The 26,506-nt window shown below is 41.6% G+C and overlaps 1 protein-coding gene across 2 annotated transcripts; it reads right to left on the bottom strand.

The window, feature by feature from the left end:
• Positions 1 to 1,040: 1,040 nt before the first annotated feature.
• Positions 1,041 to 19,354, bottom strand: LOC119905995 (serine/threonine-protein kinase 38). 2 transcript variants are annotated; one of them, XM_038723453.1, is made up of 14 exons: positions 19,278 to 19,354; positions 13,792 to 13,923; positions 12,779 to 12,830; positions 12,185 to 12,307; positions 11,220 to 11,303; positions 11,005 to 11,128; positions 7,477 to 7,631; positions 6,139 to 6,250; positions 5,961 to 6,022; positions 4,886 to 5,003; positions 4,674 to 4,797; positions 4,455 to 4,550; positions 3,639 to 3,733; positions 1,041 to 3,546 (listed from the first exon to the last, which is right to left on the bottom strand). In XM_038723453.1, the coding sequence occupies exons 2-14, from the start codon at positions 13,920 to 13,922 to the stop codon at positions 3,410 to 3,412; spliced, it is 1,413 nt and encodes a 470-aa protein (XP_038579381.1). In that variant the 5' UTR covers position 13,923; positions 19,278 to 19,354; the 3' UTR covers positions 1,041 to 3,409. The 2 variants fall into 2 exon arrangements, with proteins under 2 accessions (XP_038579381.1, XP_038579380.1); XM_038723452.1 differs by having other exon boundaries at positions 13,792 to 13,928; positions 19,278 to 19,353.
• Positions 19,355 to 26,506: the final 7,152 nt, after the last annotated feature.

The following is a 26,506-nucleotide window of genomic DNA, read 5'->3' as shown; positions in this document are numbered from 1 at the left end:
ATGTTCAGGCTGCCATAGATTTCCACTCTTCCCTCATACATCCTCCTCCCAGACCTCACTCCCATGCTTACTCTCAGCCTTCTATCAGCAGTGACTCCCCTCCTCCAGTGTCTTCACACGAGGCCACTTCATAATTGAAGCTGCATGGCTCTTTGATCACAGGTGCGCTGCATCTGAAGGCTCTGCCGTTTCTTTGCGATTCAAACTAGCGTCTGTTTCTGAAAATAATGTGTTTCTGGTTTTGCTGAGACCAACAAAGTATTTTTTTAAGTTTAAAGGAAAATTATTTAAAAAAGTGAATAAATTATGAATACAGTATATCATGCATGGAAAACCCCATGCAATTTTTTTTTTTTTACCCTGAAGTTCTCTGGATCTTTCTGTGCTTGTTTTTGTATTTATTTTTGTGCTATAAACTTGTCATTCCATCAAACACGGTGTGTGGTGTTTAAATGTCTCCACAGAGGACTGCTGTTGGCTGACACGTTGGTTACCTGAACCAAAGGGCCAATCACGTTCGCTCTGTAACTGTTCCACTCGTTTATTCTCCCTCATCTATAAAAATCTTTGCTACTCGACAGTTTTCAGTTAATGTTAAATGAACTATATTTACGAAGGGTCTGAGCTGCTGACTTTGTTAATAATTTAGTTATGCTTCATGGAGCAGATTTAAAGAGAAACTTTAAGCTTGCCATCAGCTGCTGATTGGACCAAAATTTTGTCTATTAACCAAAATGATCAACATTTACAACTGCAGACTGGATTGATTATTGGAAGAACACGCAAGTCGTTAGCTTTACAATTCTAGATTACTTTTGCTGTTGGCTTATTAGAAATTGAGAAACCTGACCCTTCATTAATAACTTACATTAGAATTGATGGTTCATTAGAAATGTTCCTTAATTACCAACACTTAAATAATTATAGATGTATTGGTACATTATAAAGAGAAACCCATGGCCCTTATTAATGACTTGATTCATGTTACTGTAGGGACAGTGTTGGTCAGACATGAAATTACATATACCCATTTTAGAAAGTTTTTTTTAGAATCAATGGCTTTATTAATACTTATTAAAACATTTACAAATGGTATTCAGACCTTAAGAATTCCTGGGTTGTTCTGTCCATGTGCATCATTGGAACATTTTCCTTAAAAGGGTAATTAAATACACCTACAAGCAATATTGTTTACTTTAAAGATTTTAGGTTGACAGTGTTCCAGTTTACCTGCAGGCCATGCACCTGAACTCTCGTGAAGGACGACACGACACAGGTAAGTGCAGAGTAATTCATTGTCAAATGCAGAAACAATACGACAGCCACACGCTACAAAGAGAACAGTGGTTTAAATAATGTACACCCACCTTCCCAAACTCCCCCCGCTCATCACACATCTGAGCCTCACATGTAGAAAACATTCAGGTTTTCAAGCAACCCCAACAATGCATCGTGTTTTTTTCTCTCTCTCTCTCTCTCTCTCTCTCTCTCACACACACACGCAAAACAAGCTGTTCCACTTGCTCCCTCGCTTGGTGAAAGCTTGTGGCGCAGGAGAAAGTAGTTCCCATAACAGTTTTTTTAAAAACTCCTGCCAGAGAAAGAAGAAGCTCCACTGCGTGCTTTTCTAAAATTACTTGCAGTGTGCTCCGTCAACGCACACCTTGAAGACAGTTTATATTACAGACAACAAAAACCTTCAGCTGGTACCTGTGGTAGCCCGCACCTGCCAACCTGGAACAGTGGGGAGAGCTTTTAAAGTTAAAACGATAATGTGTAAATATGATCAAGTCAAACTGACTTGCATTTGAGTTTGTGCAGCCAAAGTTAACAGTTTAAATTTTTGTAAAAACTCCTGATGAAAATATAAAGGTGCAGATGTTAGAAGAGTCCTTCAGCGTTTCATTTCTGACTGTCTTGTTAATGTGGGAACGGGCATCCATGGTGAAACCAGATAAAAAACAGACAGGCTACATTCACACAAACAGCATTTTGAAATTATTGTGGCAAAAACGAAAAAAAAAGTCTCCATAAAACTTAATTTACATTCACTTTAAATGACAGCATTTTGGATATTGTGTTCCCAGGAAAACATTTAGCCCTGTGCTTCTAAAGAGGAAGTCCACGCTGGATCTTGTTGGGGGAGGACGAGCACCGCTGTGCCGTGGAATTCCTCTTTACACATTCCTCTTAACACATTTGAGGCGACCACAAGACAAAAGCAACGCTGTGCGCTTACCTCCAGCAGCTGATAACCTCCAACATCCTGACCTCAGGAATAACCCACCACACTATTACAAATCAAGATATATGTAAAAAAAATTAAAACAACAAACAGAAGTAACTTCATCCATCAATCAAAGTAATCAAGCGTCCAGTGAACGCAGCACTCGGAGCAGAGACAGGGAGGATTTAAGCAGCTGGAAACAAGACCTCAGAGCAGAAACCATCATTTATCCCCACAAGCCAAGAAATATCTCATCCACACTCAACGCATCAGCCCAGAAACAGCGCCCCCTCACTTTGCATAATTCACAAAAGGTTGTTTCAAGTTCCCTGTTTTTGTGCCACCCTACAGTAACACTTACAGTCTGTACAATAAGTTCAGGTGGAGGAGGTCACCCTACAACACCTGCATTAGATTAAATGGGAAGACGTATTGTTTCATGATGATCTGGGCTTTCCCGCCCTGACGACACTAACAGTCGACATGTTCATGGCATTAAAACAGTAAAGACAATAAAAACACACAACCTAACGAGCCTGACTGTCCCGGGGTCGGATCAAACGTCACATAAGGTGCTAAAAAGGTTTAACATGGGTGAATATGTAACAAGACTTAAAATGCATCATCCTCATGTATTCACGCTGTTCAACAAGCAAAATCGCAACCTATAAAAACTACATTTCTACGTTCCAAGAAGTGACATGATTCAGTCTTTGGTTAGGGTTGCCTTCAGAAGCCAGCAGCACTTCAGAGACGGGAGCTCTTGTAGGACAAGAGACATGTTTGGACAGAATCCCTGAAGAGCACCTGATCCACTTCAGGTGACGACTTAATGCATCGTTTGAGTCCGGAAAAAAGCCCTTGGTAGGTCCGAAAGATCGGTGCTGGTTTGAAGAGAGGGAATGTAAATGACGCTGGTATCAGGAGCAGAGACATCATCACCACCACTGTAACCCCAGGCGAGCCTCCACCTGTGAGCAGGAAGTACGAAGGTACCCTCAGAAGCGTCAGAGAAAGTGAAGACCTGCAGAAATGAAGGCAGCAGCAGTTCCTATGGTGGAAAGCAGCGAGGTAAAAGAGCCCCTTTATTTGTTTAGGTAACAGAGAAAACAGACAGGGTTCTCCTTTCAGGGGTTTGGACGACTCGTTGGGTTTCAAGCTGGAGTTGTTTAAAGAAGGCATTCATCTCTTCCCTGACTTCATGTAGGACGGTATGGCTCCTCGAGCAGTCAGGCCCTCAAAGCGTTTATAGGTGTAGTTGATGAAGACCCAGTCCTTGTTTTTCAGGTCAGCCTCGGTCTGGTTGGACACCGGGGCGACTGGAGGAGGAAGAGGAATGTTTTTTTAATGGTTTAAGATGTGACAACAGAGGCAGAAAGTATGATGTGTTCAGCAGACACAGGCGGCGTACCTGTCGGCGTGAGGATGTCTGAATCAGGGAACTCGTCAAAGTTTGAGGTGTCGTCGATGCTTTTGATCTCGATCGGGATGGCAGCAGGTCTTTCTCTGAAGAACAGTCAGAGAACAGTGGTGGACAAAGAACAAGCAACCAATAAGATCAGACTTTGTTTATGATTCAGAAACAGACCTGAGAAGTTCTGAAAACTGAAGGGCAAGGTGTGTAAACTGCAGCGTCACCTTATGGTTATTTTAATACGGTTAATTTTAGAACATTAAAGGAGACCTATTATGCTTTTTCCTATTTTCTGGCATATCTATAATGTTACAATGTCAGATGTTCACATTAAACATGACCAAAGTTTCAAATGATGAGGTAAAAGTATTAAAAAGAAATCTCTGTGAGCCTAAACCAAATCAAAATGTTCCAGTGCTAAAGCTAATCCATCACAAGGTTAGAAAGCACTCAATTGGGAATTTGCCAACCTGACGACAAGGGATGTACCGATCCTATACTGATATCGGCTCGACACTGAATGAAATAGCTGGATCAGCTATCGGTGCCATGGGGGCCGATCTACGTGATGCGTCAGCAGACCCGAACCTTTTGCTAGGAGAGCTATCATAGCATGGAGTTAACTAAAGACAAGGGGTTGGGCGTATTTCACGCTTGATTGAACCGAAATACTTCTTAGTCTCTTCCTCATGGTGACGTAAGACCGCTTTTTAATTTTTCACGGGGATTAGATCAGTACTTGGTATCGGATCGGTGCATCCCTACCAGCCAAGGCACAAAGCACAGACAGCGTCATGTGATAACTGCTCCCACCTGATATGGTCGTAGTCCACCCCCTCAAAGAAAGGGTTGGATTTGATCTCCTCCACCCCCGCAGCACCGATCCTGTGCTCCTCCTCACAGCAGAACCTGCAACAACAACTCCAGTTCAACTCAACACAAACAAAGCAATGCATCTACTACCAATGCGCAAGTCCGATCACTGGTATCAGTGACTGATTATGGTACAAGTGAGTGGGTGGTTGTTCCTGCCTGAGGATGAGGTCTTTGGCCTTCTCTGATATAGGCACTTCTGGAGGGAAAGTCAGCGTCTCTCTCCAGTTCATCACCTTTCTGTACGTCTCCTGAGGCGTCTCTGAGCAGAACGGAGGGTAACCTGGAGGAAACGCAACAACCATCATTTAAAGAGCACCTGGCCTGTCTGAAGCTCCTGAAGGTCTATGAGGTGGTCTTAGAGTCCTTACCTATCAGCATCTCATACATGATGACACCCAGACTCCACCAGTCACACAGCTTGTTGTATCCATTCTGCATGAAGACCTCTGGAGCAATGTAGTCTGGGGTTCCCACTGTGGAGAAGGCCTGAGGAGGAGAAAGAGGACAAGCAGGAGCAGCGTTTTTAATAAAAGCTGAACTCAAATGGGTTTGACAAGGGGCTGATTCAGCTTCAATAAAAGCCCACCCTTCTTTCTTTTATTTACATGACCTTTAAATATTGTCGACGACTGTTGTGTCAGTGAACTGAAACATCTGTGGGACTGAATATTTTCATATTTCGGTCTTGATGAAAAAAATATATTTCTACAATTCATAAGCATGTCAACTAGTCAAATGTTCAAGTTGTCGAACCCCGATCAGCTGTTTGGAGTCAAGTCAGGAAATATCTGACCACAAGAAAAACTCACCGAGATTATGAATCTGACTGGAAATGTGCTACAGACACACTTCAGTTTTCAAATGAGATACCAGCCCTAATAAATACACTACCTGACAGAAGTTTTATAACAGCCCCATTTTTCAGGTAGTGTGTATGAAGTAGTTTAAGTCCAGTGAAAAACCTTAAATGGTACAAAATTAAGCAGCAAACTGCCAAAGTTAAAAACAACGTTAACGTCACCAAAACACACATTTTCAGAAATAAAAATTGTTCATTATTTCACTGTAGGATCAACTGATGACCAGCTGCTCCGTCTTCCTTCATTAAGATTATATACAGTATGTATAATATAGTCCAAATAAAGCTTCTGAGGGTGGATTAACAGGCTGTTCCAAGGTGTTTACTGTAGAAATGTTATATTTCCTCCCACTGCTGCAGAATAACCAAAGAAGGTAAAGACAAAGTTTAGGTCAGAAAAAATGAGAAATAATGTAAATTTAGAGATAAACATTTTTTAGGGATCAATAATGAGTTAATAACTTATTCTGCAGCAGTGTTTCAGGCCTCCTTTGAGATGCATATTCTTTTAAATTGTGCTGTTTCACATATTCCACACGATCAAGGATGAAAAGTCACGAGACCAAACTGCTGTTCGGAATTACCAGCTGCCTCCTGTTCCTCTTCCAGGTCTCTGCTTTCCTCTTGGAGTTCATGTTCTGGAAGGCTGTGGAGAGGTGACAGCTCAGTGTTAAAGCTGTGACCTGATGTCTCATACAGGTGAACAAACTTAATGAAAGTGAATATAGAAATGATATGAAATAAATGAAGGGGTTGCCTGACTTTGTTTACTGAGGTCACTGGGCAGGCTGTGGTTCAGGTTCTTGTAGAACTCGGTGCGGTGAGCCCTCTTCAGCCCTGTGCACAGTCCAAAGTCCGACAGCTTCACGTGGCCCTGCAAACACAACACACACTATTAGAACCACTGACGTCTGCGGCACACAGTGATGGGTATCGTTAAGGTTTTAACCCTGTCTAGCTCAGTCGGTAGAGTCGGGTTCCACTCTAGCCCCTCACTGCATGTCATCCCTTCTCTCTCCATAATTTCCCGCCTCTCTCTATCCTATCTGGAAAAATGGCAAAAATACCCCAAAAATATGTTGAACAAACATTTTTTTGCTACTCTGACCGATACATTAAAGTACCTTAATGGTATTCTTATGGGTTAAGAGAAAAAACTAAACAAATGAAATGAAATGTAAAACAAAAGAAATAAACAATTATTTACTACATGAACTCACAACTAAACAATCAGCTGGCTAATGCTTACTTTTAATCTAATGAACCCGTGTTTGCAGAGTTTCATTAACTTCGTATGTGGCTCTAGGGTTAGGGTTAGGGATGTTTCCACTGTATATGTATTCCTGTATATGTTTCACAATAAAAGCCTACCAGAGTAAGCCCATTAAGCTGCTGAAGAGCTTTTAACATGAAACACCTGGGCAGGAAGGTTTAATAAATCTACCCTCTGTAACTCATTAGCTTCATGTCCATGTGGTTCATTTCTACATTGACCCAAGAAAACCCTAAGCTGCTAGCGTACAGACCTGATATAGATGAGAGATAAACTACCAGCAATCGAAAACAGTACATTTCTCTCCCTGTATATGATGCACTTTACATAAATGTTTGGACAGATTGCTTGTGTTTCTGCCATCATAAGTAAAAGTCTTGTTGCACATAGACTCTGCTTAAGTGAATGTTTACTTCTCTCCACATTGACTTACAGGGACATTTGGATATTAGGGTTCAATTTTATGGATTCTCAGTCTACTTTTTGAATCTCATCTCTGGTTCCAACCACTTCACCACAGACCTTCATCTTCTTCCTAAGAAAATAAAGTTAAGAATCGATAAGCAGAATCCAAACGCAGGGGTCTTATCTAATCCACAGTTCATGGAAATTTGCTTCCAACCTGGAACCGGTTCTTGATACCCAACCCTTCTAGGTATCCTCCTCTACTTTCTCAAAGCTCCCCTGCTCTCTCTTTGTTGTTGACAGCGAAGACATAAACCACCCCTCTGCATCAGGTGCACTTACCTTCAGTTTGAACATTAATTTTCTAACCAAAAACATGCACATTAAAGAAGCTGCTCATCTTATAAAAGATGTCGACTCACCCTGGAGTCCAGCAGCAGGTTGTCTGGTTTGATGTCTCTGTGGATGAAGCCCAGCTGGTGAATGGAGTCAATGGCCAGCACTGTCTCCGCTATGTAGAACTGAGTGGCCTCTTCTGTCAGCGTGTCCTTCTTCATCAGCAGAGTCATCATGTCTCCTGCACCATAACAGCACAGGCCTCAGCCGTCATCATGTTGTACAGAGGGACACAAAATAGGGGTCAATCAATAATCGGTCTGGCCGATTCAGCTTTTTCCCAATAATCTGCATCGGTCTTTTTAAAAACAGATAGCAGATTTAATTAATTAAAAAATGCACTCCTTTGGCTCTGATGCAGCCGCCTCTCTCTGTCTGTACTCACCACTCTGTGTGCTGGAGCAACGTCCCCGCCCACAGTACAAGCTGATTCAAGTCACGAGTCAGTAATAGCCTATCAACACTGACTATTGTGCGGAAGTAGCCACGAACAAGCCACCACGTTGGAGCCCCTCTCCTCCTGTCTCAGCAGAGCTCCGTAAATACACACACGCGGAGCGGAGCTAGCGGAGATGAGTGTAGTTTACACAAGTTGACCATAACTACGCCCGTTCCTGTAAGCAAAAACATTAGTCCTACTAAAAGGCTGATACTGCATCAGTACAGTAAGCAGGAACGTGCATCAAGCGATATTTTAATCTGCTCTGTCTCATCCACCGCAGCTGTGTTTTGCTTTTACACGAGCACATGTGCTAGCTTGGCTAATAGATAGTTATAACCAAGCTAAATCTCTCTGTCTGTAGCCTGTTTAGCTGAGATGCTACGTACCTTAAAAAAAATTAAAATAAAAGAAAGCAGCAGCAGAGGGTTTTTCTGTTTTTTTCCCCCGGGCCGATCCCGATTATTAATAACCAATTAGGCCGATGACAGATTTAATTCAAAATTTAGAATAGCTAGCACATGTGCTTGTGTAAAACCAAAACACAGCTGCGGTGGATGAGACAGTATATTAAAATATCACTTGGTGCACGTTCCTGCTTGTACTGATGCAGTATCAGCCTTTTACTAGTATTGCTGTACTTACTTGCAGTAATGGCTGTAGTTCTAGTCAACTTGTGTAATCTACACTCCACTAGCTCCAGCTAGTACTGTGGGCGGGACATTGTACTCACGACTCTGTGGGCTCCAGCAGACAGAGAGAGGTGGCTGCATCAGAGTCAAAACAGCACTTTCTTTTTATTAATTAATTATATCAGCTATCTGTTTTTAAAATGATCGATGCAGATTATTGGGAAAATGCTGAATATCAGTGTCAATAACCAGCCAGGCCGATTATTGGTCGACCCCTATTGTCTACTGTGGAGAGTCTCTTTTTCTTCCTCTACATGCGTTATTAATTCAACAGAATCTCAAGCGATGCTATTGTTTTTAAGCTGTCTAATTTCCCTTTTGTTAATGGTTGTTTGGTTGTGGTGGAAAGGCAAAAAGGTTAGTTCCTAGTTTAGCTCCTGAGATTAGTTCCTCTGGTCTTTATCCTGGTCAGACTCGAGTCAGAACACCTGTGTTAATCCAAAAGGTTTAACACTAGTTTAGTTTTTATATAAACAATCTAGATAAACTTGACTCAACTAGAAACGCGTTTTCGCTGCTGCTCAACATACCTTACATCAGCTGAAGCTTGTTCTGAATGCAGATAAAACCCAACTAATGGTCTGCTCCTTGTCCTCCTGAAGCTAGAAACAGACCTCTACATCTTTGTTGTATTACTACCTACCAGGGAAACATGACTGAGACAGAAACTTCACAGAATATTTATCAGGCATGCAACCAGATAAACACACAGAGACAGTGTCAGACGGGTCTGTTTAAGCTTACATGTTTGTATAGATTACTTGCAACTGTGTACTGCAACAAGAGAAAGATACCATCACGCAAGGGCGTCACTTTGTGTTGAAAAGCGGTGGGGACAAAGGGCTCAGATTAGGGGTCCAATGATATAATTAGCTCACGAGATGTGGCGATGCACCATACTGGTGTCAGAAGAACGACATGTGATGATAATAGTAACAGTACTGATAACAGTATTTAACAGAAATCATCAAAGCTGAAATATGAGTCGAGGGGTCTGGGGCTCCTCCCCCAGAACACTGAGCATTAAACACTTAATTTCCTACATTCTGGTGACATTTTCTGTACTGCCTTTCCTACATCAATTTATAAAGGGAAACACAAAATTCAGGTGACAATTCAAAAACTATAAGTATTACAGAATCTAATGCAGTGCAGCTCGCAGGGAGCCTGCGTTGCTTTCATATATATTTCTTCTGTAGATCAACTTTTCTCATGTAATATTTTCCCTGCTAAGTCAACACACATGCAGGCATGATTTAGCCTTCCCTCCTCTTTTGTCATGTTCACAGGGAGAGAACGGAGAATTTGCAGCAATAGAAACTTTAACAAGAAGTTGTTTATAATCAGTAGCTTGTTTATTCTTACTTTTTAAAAAAAAAAAAAGGGGGCAAATAAACCTTTCTCAAAGCACTTTCATTTCTTCTTTACCATTTCATGCTGCAGGCTTTTTAAGAGATCAAGATAAGTTAAGATCAGCCTTTATTTGTCTCACAGGTGAGAAATTTCAACATTTCAACATTACAGCAGGAAAGCATTTTAACAAACGCTTTCAAAAAGTGATGGGGACATGTCCCCATCGTCCCTAGTGTAATTAACACAGATGCTGACACTTTTTATCCTGTTGATGTTAGCCTACATTACATCCAGGTTGCTGCCACTGCTCTGAACAGTTAGCTTAGCTAACATTAACAGCGGGCAAAGTTATAAAATTGGCAACATTTCTGTATCAGACAGGACAGTTAACATTGTAAGCTAGAATAAGTCTGTCTTACATTACACCTGCTTTCCGATGGACAGCTCATTTGGCAGTCTTTTACCGTCCTCACGTGTTCAGCTGTCAGACCCGTGTAGCAGACTTGAAAAAAAGACCCACCCTACGCTGCCTGATTGGGTTGAGGCATTAGGAGTGACGATTGGGTAGGCACAGCCAGTTGTAAAGTTGCAAAGCTCATGCTAGAGTGGACTAGAATAAAACTGGTAGGCCTAAATGCTGTCTTAGCAATGAGTGACCCCTTCACAATTTTTTTATTTTTTTCTCCCCTCCTTCAACATTTTGGTTTCAAAATGGTGAATTTTGCAAAAAGGTGAGGAGTTTGCATACCTGCTTCCCTAGAAATGTGACCCCAATCGGCCACATGGTGGCGCTATAATTAACACTTAAAAATGCAAACTTTGAAAGGCCACGCACCTCCCACAGTAAGTCCGATTCACTTGAAATTTCTTTTTGAGTGGTCGAAAAGACTAGAAAGGCGCTATACAAGTACGGAGCATTTATACACCACTGCACTAAATCTGCTGGGGTTGGATGTCCTTCCTGAGAAAACCATAGCCTCAGTCACTGATAAATAAATTAATAATTTAATTTAAAAGCTGGCTTGTGATTGGTCTTGCTCTCTCCAAAGTCTGGTGTTAGGGGGTCCTACCTCCAGGCAGGAACTCCATGATGAGGTAGAGGTTCATCTTATCTTGGAAGCTGTAGAACATCTTGACCACCCACAGGCTGTCTGCCTCTACCAGGATGTCCCGCTCAGCTCGGATATGACCCACCTAACAGACAGACACAGGTTCAAAGACGTCCCACAGGTGCAGCAACAGGGTTATAGAGTGTGTGTGTGTGTGTGTGTGTTGAGTGCCTCACCTGTTCTTTCTCCAGCATGTCGGCTTTGCGGAGGATCTTCATGGCGTAGACGTGACCGGTGTCTTTCTTCTGCACCAGACGAACCTGCAGGCAAACACAGCAATGCTCACACCAACCTAACAGAGACACTTTAAAACAGTCCTACACAAGGTAGGGTTATGCAGATAGACGATGCCATCGTCGATGGCTTACAGGTGGTCGATGGTTGAGCAAGCATCGTGATTGTAAAACCCTGACCCCCGGCAAAAAAAAAAATGCTTCGCACCTTCCTCAGAATTCTCTTTTCCCCCACACTCAGACACACAAGAGGCCCAAACCTCAGTTCCTCTTTCTGTCCCCCTCCTTGCCCGTCTACACCACTTTCTCCATCAGCAGTATGTTTTATAAAGTTGCCTTCCGTACGTTTCCACCCGCGATCTGTTATCACGGCAGCAGGTGAGCCGCTTGTGGGCTTGTTAATGACGCAGCCTATTAAACAACCGAAACCAACGTCTGCACTCTGTGTGTTCTCTGCTGCTTTACCTGCTCCGTGCTACGTCATAGGCTACCAAGTTTTTAACCGAGTAAAGTCTGTGCAAGTAAACACATGCACATGAGGCGACCGCTAAAACTCCCTGCACGCACACACGCACGCCCCCGATTCCATCGTCCATCCCGATGTTTCAATGTAGACATGGTCCGATTGGAAATTTTGTAGACATCGCCCAACCCTAACACAAGGTATTAAGAGAAATCTGTGTTTCTGCTGATAGATGGATGAGTTCAGGATGTTTACACGTGCAGACAGAGCTGTGCTTCTGCTAAAATACACTGAGGGAAACCTCACTACTTAACAGTAGTTTATGATGTCCAAGATATCTCAACCTGTGATCCTGTGTCAGCAAGCTAAAAAGACCTTTTCATTGCACATGACAGAAAAGCATTTATCTGATCAGCTCAGGGTATTTATATAAAAAGGTTTTTACCTCTCCAAAGGCTCCTCGGCCAATCACCTTCAGGGACTCGAAGTCCTCAAGACCCAGGCGTGTGCGTTTCAGACGCAGAAACTCCGTCTCTTTCCTCGCATGCTGAGAACGCCGCATTCGTTTCTGCAGAAGACAGACCTTTAAATTCACCATCCAGTGTGATGCGCTCTTAACCTCGCTCATAACTGTATCTGTTCAAAGCAATAAGTAAAACTCACTATTATACACTTCCTCCAGGTGATCTTAGTACAATAGATTTTTCAGTTTCCACTGTAAAGGAATAATTTCAGAATACTGCCAAGCTTAAACTAAACTGTTTAACATTCCTGCAGACATGTTACTTCTTATGGACTTTACTTACTCTCGGGCTTCTTCCAGGCCGTGTTTTACCTTCACATTTTTCTGATTCTGACTTCTGGCTCAGACACTTAAATGCTTACTGTTCTCTCAAAGGACATAAACATAAAGCACTTTACAGCGCTGATCCAGCTGATCTAAAATTCCAAACAGACCAAACAACCTTGGGATCTTCGACAGAATTCTCCCATACTGCCACAAAGCATGCTGGGAAAACATTGCAGGTTTGTTACTCACCTCTTCATCAGCCAGGCCCTCCTGATCCATCACCTTCTCCAGCTTCTGCTGCCTGAAAAGACAAACTGACCTTTAGTACTGCTTACAGCCACAGAAGCAGGTCCCGTCAGATCAGTCTCTGTACACTGACGTTTCTCAACTATCTGATTGCAACCTCATCTCGGTTTGGAGAAAGAATTCCTGCCGATGAGGCACCGTTTATACTTTCCAAAATTAATGACAACTGTCTTTCCCTGATGCGACCCTCAAACCACCACATGTACTGAGCCAGGGTTTCTGTGTCCCTTTACACTCCTATGACCATCAGCAGGTGGCAGAAATCTGCATTTTAAATAAAGAAATGTGCCAGCTGCCTCACAAAAAAACATCTGGACGGTGGGGAGTATGTGATAGAACTTGTCACAACAGGAAGTGGCCTTGCCTCAACTTAAAGGAACATTATGCAAGATCTGGTGTGATTTGGCGCTGCTACCATGTGTGGACGACAACGGCACCACACTCCACCAGTTGAAAAGTTGAAACTCGCCGCTAGCTAGAAATCTGGAACTGATGTTAGCAAATTTACTAGCTATACTCTAAGTGCTCTTGCGTAAGCTGCTGTCTAGTTTGGTCTCTTTCTTTTCTCTTCCTCGCTTCCTCAGACATCAGACTCTTTGCAGCCTCTGTCATCTTTACTGAGAATACCAAGCTAGCTTCTTCCAAATAACTCACATTGTACATTATATAATTGTTGCTTCTTCTTATAGCTTGCTGAAGAGTCATTTTGAGGTGTTGTGGTGCTGTAAAGCATTATGCTGTTCTAGCGAAAGGTTTCCAATGCCAGAGTGTGTTATTAGAGACTGAGACGGTTATTTTAAAGATTAAAAACACAACATAATGCTGCTTTTAACCCGACATAAGCCACACCCCCTGATGAAAAATAAAAAGCATGCCATTACAACACTATGGTCATCTAAAGTCAGCGTGCAGCTACTGAAAAATCTGTGTGAAGATCTAAAACCTGTGGGCGTTACCTCATCTCTCTCTCCTCGTGCTGGGCGATGAGATTACTGTAGAAGTTCTCCAGGGTCACTTTGGCCATGGTGACCCGCTCCTTGGTGTGGTTACTCATGGAGGAACACGAGCTCTGGCCGGTCATCGCCATGCTTTACTTGGAAAAGACACACAGAAGATGAAGTAAGCAGAGAGCCTCTCAGTGCACGCCACTGGAAACACATGTCTATTCAGGGCGCCGCCACATAGCAGAAACACTGCACCACTGAGGAGGCGGGATGACGGAGGGCTGAAGGATGCAGCAGAGCAAACTGCAAAAAGTCGATGTTACGACACTGAGCTAAGCTCTAAGAAATGTGAAGTATGAAAGGAGTTGACTGTTGGCCCAATTGAGGAAGGAAAGCGGCTGGCTCAGCTCCCCGAGCACAGCGATGATAACATTGTGACAGTGCAGATATGAAGAAATGTGATTTATGCAAGAGCTCATGGTGTGAGAGAGACGGGGTTTGAAGTAGAGCTGGGCGGTATATCGGTATAACGAGGTATACCGATATAATTTCAAGAGACATAAAATTCATCATTTATACTAATATAGTTTGATGTTGAATTAATTACTGTTTCTGTAAAGTCCTGCCAGCGTTTTCTCCTCTCTCTCCCTTACCACACAGCCCCGCCCCTCCCTCTACATCTGCATGCAGCCATCTACTCACAAACTCTCAACAACATGGAGAGAGACACAGTACTAAAGACCTGGCTTGTAATAAGAAAATGACAACGGTTCAGTCAGTCGGCGGGCCGCCCAGGTTAGGCGACACATTGTAGCATTTATCAGAGACACACAGAGTGATTACTTACAAGTAGCGAGAGGAGACAGTTCAAGAGTGGACCAGGTAAAGCGACAGTGAATACACCAGTCACATGTCATTCATTAGCTAGCACGTTGGTTTTGTTTTGATAGGCTACGTCGTCAACATGTGGGTAGAAAAGTCCAGAAGACAAGTTCTGGGGTTTTTTGGCGACTTTATACAATGTAGCCTACTACTGAGGAGAAAGTGACCGGAGACAGAAAGCGGCGGGGCACTCTGACGTGTTTGCAGCAGACAACGTTAGGTCTGTGAGTGTGATGTCAATAAGTGAGTGACACTTAAGATGGAAAATCAAATATAATTAAAATAGTGAAATAAGAAACAAGCAAATTTACTACAAAAGTAAAATCATGGCCACTAAAATTGACACCCCCCGCCAGCCAACTAAGCAGAAAATACAGATATATATTTTATACCGGAATTCTGCCCAAAAGTACCAGGATATGACTTTTTGGTCCATATCGCCCAGCCCTAGATTGAAGCATCCTGAACACCAACATGTTTCTACATTTAAAGCAGATTTAAGTAGTGAAACAACATAAAAATCCTTCAGCAGGTTCATCTGTACACTGTGCGGTGGACTAGGGGAACTCATGTGTGAATATGGAGCACCTGCTGTACATCATTTACATCTGTCTGACTAACGACAGTAGTAGCATACTTTACAACCAAAGCTGTTGGTAATATTTAACCAGTTTGGACATTTTCTGCTCGCGCTCTCTGCGTATCAACAGGTTCGGTTCAGGTTAATTTTCCTCAAAAAAAAAAAAACATGTTGAATTCCTTCATGTGAATCACAAACGAATCAGCACGTGAGGTTTCTTTTAAGATTATTTATGTTGTTGAGGAAAAGGGACTGAAAAAAGATTTTTCATTTTACTCATAGAACATATTTGTTGAAAACAGATTTTATCATAACAGTTTTAAATGCTTTGCCTCAGATTTGTGAAGTGATCCACTCAAGTGTTTTTTCCGACCATTAAGAAATGTTTTAAACCACAATTAACCATTTGGTTTCTTCAATTTCACTCAGGAGCACAAATCTGAATTTAAACCTGAAAGAAATAATGATGACATTTTATCCTGATAATTATCCATATCTTAACAGTTTTGGTCGTATTGCCTAGCCCTAAATTTAATACACTGAAGCTGATCGGATGCTGTAAGGATTCCACTGAAACTGTCGTTTAACAGCAGGTCCGCCTTCGTAACGTCGCTGTAGTGACTTTTCTGTCAGACAGACATCAGTGCTTATTCAAACACGAGACTAGCGCTGGAGCGATTTGTCGACGTAACCGATTATGTAAATATGTCTACTTGCATTACGTGCGTCGAAGCGTTCCCCCGGACAAGCTCCAGCTACAAGGCCATGCCTTCGACCATCTAAAGTTTGGAGTATTTTAGACAGACACTCAACGTGCTGCTCCGTGTGCTCTGTGAAATGGAAAAAAAGCCGATTTTCCATTAGCAGTACCAGCTCAACTCGCCTCGACTCGAGTCAGTTTGGCCGTGCTCCGTTTTCTATTGCAGATAGTACCCAGAGATATGCCGAGTTCAAGTCCAGTGGGAACTGAGATATTTCCCAGTTGAAACTTCCGACATCAAAGCGTTCCAGGTGCATGACGCTGAAAGTGAACGAAAACCATGGCTGACTGTGACAAAGTGGACACACAGTTGCACCCTCAGCAGTGTTTTAGGTGTTAATTAAAAGGATGGCAGTTTAACTGCAACAACGGACATAAATAGCCTATACGTTAATAGTTCTGTGTACCCCTCTAGCTACATCAGTTAGTAACCCTCAAGACAGTCAATGTTGTAGGTTACCCTTCCTAATGTTTTTAACAAAACTTTTATGCAGAAAAGATGACTATATGAGATTCTTTACTGTAGCCAGCTACCTAATAGGCCTAACATATTTCTACATCAATGTATGAACAGGTTTTACTATATGGTTGTATGGATTATTTTAATCGAAATACATTTAAATATACTTTTTGTTGCCTTTTAGTTTATGGTTTACCATTTACAATGTGGGCTTCCATGGGCGCCGACATTGTTTTGTGACGTAATTCCGCTGCTACTCGTGAAGTCGGGGTACAGATTTTTTCTCCGAGTTCACAAGTAGGAAATCCGACTTCACGTGGCGTTCCAGGATAGATTTCCCAGCTCCGAGTTGCCGGGAACGCAGCAATAGTACCCCTCAGTGTAGCTGGTCGTCATAGCGACGCCACACACAACTGCCGCGACTTAATGTTCAATGCGACACACACACCAGCGACCCACATACAGCTTTCTTTTTTTAAAGTTAAAACGTTTCAACATTCCTCAGAATGTAAAGACAGATAAGCGGTATGAAAACCTTCCAGCTGTGTTTTCCTCTGCCGTTGTTGCTGCAGCGGTCTCTGTGACAGTGGGACCAGACGGCTCTGTGAGCGGGCGGCTGGCAAGCCTCGCGAGCTCCTCCCGCGGGTCGGCGCAGGCTTCCCCCGCAGCCACTTGCGGAGCTCCTCAACTCCAAAAACTTTGAAGCACATTTTTGTTCCGCCATCACTTTTTGTAAAACTGGCAATATTTGAAACCTACACAGTTGCTTTCTCACCTCAGATCTTCTCAGAAGTGGATTTAGTGATGAACTAAAGTACGAAAATTGTAAAATATTAAACTTTCTGCTGCTGGCCTCTGTCAGGCGCGGGCAATGATGATGCAGTGAATAGTGACGATTCTCTCTGACCAATCAATACAAATTAGCTTGTATTTCTTCATCGCCTTAATGTTAAAAGTAAATTCTGCCCCGCTGCTGTCATGGTGCACCGTACCAACATTACACTGTGTGTCGTCTTACTTTCAGCCGTTTTACTGTTTATTTTAAGGCCACGTATGAGCGAGAAAACAGCTGAATCCAACATTACATCGTCTGTACAGTCTGTGAATCCTTTCAGGGGTTTTCTTTGCCCCACACTGATGCAGAAATACATTTGATTACCATACTGCATATGACTCAATACCGATTCCTACGTTCATTCATATTGATATTGACTCAATAAATCCATGTCAGAAACATTTAAAGTTTTAAGTAAAGTAGCCTAATTAATGTCTGTTATTATTATCACTACACATCATTGAGTGGAAATTGTATTAATTTTAATGTGCTTCATCAGGATGATTGAATAAAATACTGATATTGATTACACATGTTTTTGATATTTATTTTGGATAAATCATGTTAATCAACAGGCTACATTTTTTTCTTTAGAATACAAAAAAATTGTCTTTAGATTAATCCACTAATCGAAAAAATAATCATTAGATTAATCAATTTGAAAAATAAAGTAACATGCATTAATGGGATGTACAGCCCTACATGAGACACTTTGCCTGTAACCGAGACTAATGTGACTAACATAGCAGTTAATATACCTGGGCAGCAGGTATATTAAGTATATGTGGGATGTGTATTTAAAGAGAGGGCTGCTGTAGGCCTATATTTTGTAAATATTACACTGTCAACCTACTTTATTGTCTTAACGTCAGGCGACTATTTTGGTCCAGTCATGATTCAGTGATCATACCATCGAGTTAGAGTAATAGTAATAATAATAATAATAACCCCCCCCACACACACAAAATAAAGACAACCAAACTGAGGTCTGAACCCAACCATGGATTTGGATAATCGTTACATTCCAACTGTTTAAACATCTGTGGTGGTGTAATATGAAATATTGACCTCTTTATATTAAATACTTAAAGCATAGTTGGCATTAGTTAATTAATTGTCATATACACTGTAGCAGAGCCTCAAACCACAGCCTTTAATGGCCTGAAACAGTCTGACAGCAAACTAACCTGTAGAGGTGTAACGTTAGTTCAATCAGAAAGGCAGTTAATTAGACTTGGAGCAGGAACCTGACGCTAATGAAGCTAACATCATGTTTGTTTAACGTGTAATGTGGCCAACAGTTTACACTTAAACAGAATATAAATCGGAACTGACCGTGTTGGAGCTAGTTCAGCTAGTTTAGCTCAGCTCCTGTGAGAAACAGACTAAAGTCAACAACACGTAGGTCCCAAAGTTGTTAGTTTCGGGTTGCAACGTTGCCGTAAACTGCCTAAAAAGTATTGGTATGTACGTAGAGAGAGATTTAAGTAAATAACTGACGCACTTTAACGTGAGATTGGACTATTTATAGCTTACAATTTTAAGTTGATGTAGTTTCCGTTGAGCTACAGCCTCGTAAACAAATGATTTAACCTGCTAGCTTTAGTTAGCTACCTAGTTAGCCATTAAAGTTCCTGGCTGCGTCAAGTCACGCAGAGAACACCGGAACAACATCGGACACTGCCTTCAAAATAAAACTCGTGTATGGAAAAGACAGCGTGAATTATAATTTTGAAATATCTTACCAGTTTCCGTTTTAACGCACTTGACACCTTGAAGTTACCAAAAGGAACAGCTAAAGGAAAGTTAGCTAGTAGACGTTAGCTACTTACTACCGACCGAGTAGTTTGTTTTGAAATTGACCATCGTGACACAGAAGACGTTGACATTTCATTTAGTTTGATCATTAACCACAGAAAACCTTCAGCCCGTGGTCTTGTAGTCCTTTCATTCCTTTTGGAGTTGGTCTTTGTTCGCTTACCTTGGTCGAAGGTGCGGTATCTGCCGTCTCTTCCTCTGCTGCCCCGGGCTGTGCGTCACTATCAGTCTGAACTCAGGTGCGACACCAAGTGGCCAAACCTTCTTCTTCTTCTTCTTCTGGCTTTCCGGCAGACTAGATGCCTTACGGCATATTGCTGCCTCTCAAGGTTCATTCTCATTATCGTTTTATGGCATCACCATTCCCAGAGGGGTAATCCTGTTGAAGATATAAAGTCCATGACTGCTTCCACTATCCTCGATTGGTTCTCATGAGGATTCAAAGGTCTCTCAATATCACTGTCTGTATTCAATTCAATTTTATTTATATAGCACCAAATCACAACAACAGTTATCTCACAGCGCTTTTCATAAACAAGCAGGTCTAGACCGTACTCTGTGATGTTATTTACAGAAGCCCAACAATTCCCACCAAGAACAGCACTAGGCGACAGAGGCAAGGAAAAACTTCCTTTTAAGAGGCAGAAACCTCAAGCAGAACCATGGCTCAGGGTGGGCGGCCATCTGCCTCGACCGGTTGGGGGTGAAGGAGAGAGAGAGAGAGAGAGAGAGAGCGAGAGAGAGAGCAGGAGAGGAACAGAGAGAAAGAGAGAGAGGGATGGAAGGAGAGAGAGGGGAGGGAGGCAGCCTTCACAATATACACACAGAGGTACAGACAGTAAAGGTGATGTTGCTATAGACTAAATGAAAAATGGTACAGATATTTATAGTAGTGTTAATGGTAACAGTTGTAATGTTAATGATTATAATAACAATAATAACAACAGGACTAGTAACAATAGTTGCAGCAGAGGGTGTCGAGCAGGAACACGGGGGCAGCAGGTGACTCACAACCACAGATCCAGACTCCACAGCTCCAGAGCCAGAAACACCTGCAGGAAGTGATAGGAGGAGAGAGGAGAGGGGCGAGAAAGCACAAGACTACTGGCAAGGGGAGAAGTTGTGTTAGTAACATGCATTAATGGGATGAGTTTGCATACAGAGGGAGAGAAAGTAGAGGAGAGAGGACCTCTTATGATCTCTTTTCCTGGTTCCTGTCAGAACACGTGCTGCAGCATTCTGAATCAGCTGAAGAGTCTTAATGGACTTTTTCGAGCAGTCTGATAATAAGGAATTGCAGTAATCCAGCCTAGAAGTAACAAATGCATGGACTAGTTTTTCTGCATCATTTTTAGACAGGATGTTCCTAATTTTCTCAATACTACATAGGTGAAAAAAGGCGGTCCTTGAAATTTGCTTAATGTGAGACTTAAACGACATGTCCTGATCAAAGATAACTCCAAGATTCCTCACAGTGGTGCTGGAGGCCAGGGCGATGCCATCAAGGGAAACTATATCTTTAGATAATGCGTCACGGAGGTGCTTAGGCCCCAGAACAATAACTTCAGTTTTAACTGAGTTTAACATTAGAAAATTACAGGTCATCCAGGTTTTAACATCCTGAAGGCACATTTGAAGTCTAGCTAACTGATTAGCTTCATCTGGTTTGATCGATAGATATAACTGAGTATCATCTGCATAACAATGAAAGTTTATGGAATATTTCCTGATAATATTGCCTAAAGGAAGCATATATAAAGTGAACAGGATTGGTCCGAGGACAGATCCTTGTGGACCTCCATGACTAACTTTGGCGTGTATGGAGGACTCGCTGTCCTTTCGCAAAACAATGTGAAATAATACTTCAAACCCTTGAAAGACTTCTTTAGCAGCTCTGCAATTTCTGCGTCCTCATGAACTGGCGCTGAATTCAAAAGTGAGGTCAGAAAAGTGTTACGCAAACACTCATGAAAAGGGACGTTTGATTTATTTTTCTTCTCCCGTTGTTGATAGTTCAAGAACCAGTACGCAAGTAATGCAATGTGTTTGTTATTAGTAACTGTAATGTGATTACTGAAGTTATCAACAGCAATGCCTTACATTACTGCATTACAGTAACACGTTACAAAGTTACTAAGAACCTTCACAGACTGTCAGAATTACGGTGCCTCTTTGCTGACACTAGTCATTTGGCCTTAGTCATTTGGCCTTAGTTACTTTGTAATGCGTTACCCCCAACACTGCTCAGAATATATGACTCCTAAGGAGAGACTTTTTGTTTGTTATTATTTCCAGGGTGCCAACTAGAGCGCTAATAAGGGCCTGTGTCCACAAAAGCGTTTTTTCCTGCTGCCAGCGTTTTCATTCCATTCTTTTCAATGGGAGCATTGAGCATTTAACGCTTGATGAGCTATATCAGCAATATCAGATGACATCCCCGGACAACCACAATATAAATATGAATAGTAATGCCTGGAAGAACATTTGGTTCGCTATGGGTCTATCAGCAAGGAGGCACCGTAATTCCGACAATCTGTGAAGGTTCCTAGTCACCCAGTACATAGTTATCAAAGAAAGGTTAAAAATCAAGGGCAACTGGACTTGAACTGCAACTGGACTTCCTGAAGTGTGCTACCTTCAGTACAGCTATGTGCACATTAGTGTCACCGCAACTGGCTGTGATTCACAGTCCATTTGTACATGATCTCCTGAGGTACTTCGTTAAAAAAGGAGGGATTTTGTATGGCCAAATATTTCTTGTCTACAGTGTACACTCATTCTTGCATCTTGCAGCTCATGTCAACAACTTTGGCTCCATTGACAACATCATTGCCTTCGCTTTAAAAAAAAGCTGCAGCAAATCAAGAGAATGGTGCGATGAGGGAAAAATCACTAATGCAAGTTGCCAACTGCCTGAAAGAAACCACAAAAGTAAAAATGAAAACAGAGATGCAGAGATAAGCAATCAAATGAAGGAACAAAGTCTTCATGCTCAGTGATGAGGAATGCTGTGAGGTTGAGTCTGTGAGTAGTGAAATAAGAGGACTGCCCAACCTGCAGCCATAGGTGAACTGAGTCTCAGCTCAGGGATCTTTGAAGGCTGCATCTGAAGACCGAATGTGCCAGTCGATGTGACTAAGCTGTCCTATTTGAAATGCAGCCTTCTGTTTCTCAGTTTGGATGATCTAATAGCTAGATCCTTCGCAGCCCAAGGTATCCCAAGATTCATTGCGCTCTGGTTGATTTTCCCAGCATAAAGGATGGCATCAGCTGTGAAGTTAAACCCGTTAATCCCGGATATTACTTCTAAATGTCAGAGATGCTCAAGTCTTTGAGCTAGAGTCCAAGTCAAGTCTCAAGTCTTTGAGCAAGAGTCCAAGTCAAGTCTCAAGTCTTTGAGCTAGAGTCCAAGTCAAGTCTCAAGTCTTTGAGCAAGAGTCCAAGTCAAGTCTCAAGTCTTTGAGCAAGAGTCCAAGTCAAGTCTCAAGTCTTTGAGCTAGAGTCCAAGTCAAGTCTCAAGTCTTTGAGCTAGAGTCCAAGTCAAGTCTCAAGTCTTTGAGCAAGAGTCCAAGTCAAGTCTCAAGTCTTTGAGCTAGAGTCCAAGTCAAGTCTCAAGTCTTTGAGCTAGAGTCCAAGTCAAGTCTCAAGTCTTTGAGCAAGAGTCCAAGTCAAGTCTCAAGTCTTTGAGCTAGAGTTCAAGTCAAGTCTCAAGTCTTTGAGCAAGAGTCCAAGTCAAGTCTCAAGTCTTTGAGCTAGAGTCCAAGTCAAGTCTCAAGTCTTTGAGCAAGAGTCTAAGTCAAGTCTCAAGTCTTTGAGCTAGAGTCCAAGTCAAGTCTCAAGTCTTTGAGCTAGAGTCCAAGTCAAGTCTCAAGTCTTTGAGCAAGAGTCCAAGTCAAGTCTCAAGTCTTTGAGCAAGAGTCCAAGTCAAGTCTCCAGTCTCTGAGCAAGAGTCCAAGTCAAGTCTCAAGTCTTTGAGCTAGAGTCCAAGTCAAGTCTCAAGTCTTTGAGCTAGAGTCCAAGTCAAGTCTCAAGTCTTTGAGCTAGAGTCCAAGTCAAGTCTCAAATCTCTGAGCTAGAGTCCAAGTCAAGTCTCAAGTCTTTGAGCTAGAGTCCAAGTCAAGTCTCAAATCTCTGAGCTAGAGTCCAAGTCAAGTCTCAAGTCTTTGAGCTAGAGTCCAAGTCAAGTCTCAAGTCTTTGAGCTAGAGTCCAAGTCAAGTCTCAAGTCTTTGAGCTAGAGTCCAAGTCAAGTCTCAAATCTCTGAGCTAGAGTCCAAGTCAAGTCTCAAGTCTTTGAGCTAGAGTCCAAGTCAAGTCTCAAATCTCTGAGCTAGAGTCCAAGTCAAGTCTCAAGTCTTTGAGCTAGAGTCCAAGTCAAGTCTCAAATCTCTGAGCTAGAGTCCAAGTCAAGTCTCAAGTCTCTCGTGGTTATTACGAATGCTGTATCACCTGCTGTGTTCAATCCAGGTTGCTTATAAAACTGAATAGCTATAAGGGATTCTGTAACTGTAACCTGTTTTTCACTTACAGAGCACAACCATGTGAAATGCAATTATTGATGGCTTATTAAATACTGTAAGTCAACACGCAGACTCTTAAACCCAGTGTAACGTTAACTAAATAAAACTGTGACGTTACATGGTCAACAATAAACCTGTAATCTGTTTTTAACTTACAGAGCACAACCATGTAGCCATTTGTTTGGGTCTTGTTGGATGAAGTTTTAAAGCCAAAGTTTATGATGAATAGCGCAGCAGCTGTGGTGTTTGTTGTCCTCTCTCACATGTGGCCACACACAGCTGATACTAGGTGCTATGTTGGAAGGTTATAGGTAACGCAAGGAAGGGAATAACAGCAAGCTCATCAGACATTTCCTAAAAATAAATATCGTTCACGAGTCCTGCACCTTGAGTCCAAGTCGAGTCTGAAGTCTTTTGAGGATGAGTCTCAAGTCGAGTCTTAAGTCACTGTGTGTGCGACTTAAGAGTCTCTAACTCGAGTCCCCATCTCTGCTACATGTAAGTATTAGATTTAATGATACAAATGCTAAGAAACCAAGAGGTCTTAAAGCGCATATTTTGTTTATATAATAGGGTTATGGGACTTGTGATGCTAACTGATGTTGCTGGCCAACTAACGTTACCTACTTGGAGCCGCTGCACTAAATGCAACTCGGCTGGGCGCAAGTTACAACCTTTAAAAGTAATGCCTTTACTTAACAAGAGCTTCAGAGTCTCAATGTCTTTTTTTTTTTTCTATAATGCTATTATGTTTTATGTAAAGCACTTTGAATTGCCTTGTTGTTAAAATGTGCTATAAATAAACTTGTCTAGGCCTACATCTTACTGAGATTGTGGCCATATTATAGATAATGTATACTTTATATTACGTACATAAATAGAACACGTGGACTAATTTAGACAGGTTGTGAACCCTGCTTGGTTTTCAGACAGTTAATGTTAAATGTCACTTTCAAAGTCCAGTAACCATTGCAAACGTTGGGATAGATTTCACGGTTAACCTATCTAAGTAATCTTGCTATTTATGCTGCTTTTTGTTTTTGTTGTGTGAAGCAAAACTTACTTGAACCTTTCGTTTTTGTTTTAGGAAGCAAACTCTGGTTTTCATACAACTGAGGTAGGAGAGTGACCGCCTCTTCACCAGGCTAAATATTCGGCTAACATAGCTTAGAGGTAAACCAACAATAGCCCATTTGTAATATCTACATTTGATCATGTTGTACTTGTAGTTACAGTTAAATTAGATTAGTTAAATTAAATCATCCTTTACAAAGCCCATAATAAGAAGAAAACTAGTAGATAGGGCAACCCTTTGTTGTGTTTTGTGTCTATGCTATGTCACCTTTTTCAGTCTTCCCAAGTTACCTTTTCCTTGGTTTCTCAGTGATTAGGACTGCTTTAAAGAAAATGGATAAGGTGACTTCCCTCCAAGCCAAGTGGGACAATTTAAAAAAGAAAAGAGTATGTACATGTGATTTTGAAATTGGAATTATATATTCTGTATCTCATAAAGGGAACTACAAACTCCATCTTATCTTATAACCCTGTTGTAATATGACAGTAAATTTTTACCTTGTATATTTGTTTTAGTCATGCAAGTTAATACAAAATTGCTGAAATTTGTTGTGCTGCTGTTGTTATCTGCCATGACTGATTTCCTCTGCCTTATTGCAAGTGTCCAGGGTTAGGAGAGGGTGTGAGAGAGAAACCCCCTGCTGCTGTTGGGACAGAGGCATTCCACCACCCCTGCCTGTCGTAACTGAGGACAGTAGTGGATGAAGCCAGCCAGAGCCAAGACAGAATTTAATTTATTTTATTTAACTGTATGAATTGAATTGTTCTTTGTATATAGCTTGAAGCTTAGGCAATACTGTTCTATTAACATTCATGCCAATAAAGCGAATTTGAATTGAGAGAGAGAGAAGATGAGCTTCTTGAGCTTTTCAAAGACATGAGGTTGCACAAAAGCAGAGGAGAGCAAAGAGAGGATGGACAGGCTGTTCTATTTTCTTGAGAGAAATAATTCTTAAAATATCTATTAATCAATTAAAATTAAGTATTTGTAAACCTGTTGAAAACAGACACCCTTTTCCAGGAAAAACACCTAAAATAACATACCCAAAATGAATCAGGAATAACTCCTCCATTTGGCCTAGATGCATAATTCTGGTCTCCTTTGAAAGATCAGAAGCTAAGGAATATAAATCCGTTGTACATTAACATATTTATTTTACCAGTACAGACTACATGGAGATGCAACACAGAAAAAATATGATATTTTCATCACCTGGTAAAGAAAGCTATATTTTAATGCAATAAACCATCATAAGGAAGCTTATAATGCAACTGAATATCATTTAATACATCTAGAATGCAATTCTAACTGTAAATTTCATGAAAATAAACTAAAATACAACAGTTGTCTTACAATAATTTCAAAATATACCATTTACTGTTTAAATGTTGACTTTTATTGGGAGATATCTTTAAAACCCTATTTCTGTCCATACAACCAAGTTCCAAATAAAACAGTGAAATATTGATAAAAATATTTATCAACATTCCTGTCACCAAAAGCACACCCGTGCTTTACAGGCCTGTTCTCTGATTGAGAACGGATGTCTATGTATCTTCAACGGGTCGGCCAGAAAATGGACAAAAGGACCGTGTGTATTAAAGCGGCACTTCTCATGCTCTGCAGAAAAAGCAGAGAGATGGCAGGCAGAGCATGGGTATTGTGCAATAATCAAGACTGCGCCGGCTGGGACTCGGAGCCACAAAATAGGTGGATTTTTGGACTTCAAGCGGCGAAAATTAAAAAATGAAATCAGAGGTTGCTCCCTGAGCCCCGTTGCCCCCGTACCAGGGCCGTCT

Source organism: Micropterus salmoides, unplaced genomic scaffold, assembly GCF_014851395.1.
Source record: "Micropterus salmoides isolate LMB-PRFRI ecotype aquatic unplaced genomic scaffold, ASM1485139v1 Ms_hic_scaffold_16, whole genome shotgun sequence".
Classification (NCBI taxonomy): domain Eukaryota; kingdom Metazoa; phylum Chordata; class Actinopteri; order Centrarchiformes; family Centrarchidae; genus Micropterus; species Micropterus salmoides.
This window is presented reverse-complemented; position numbering and strand designations above follow the sequence as displayed.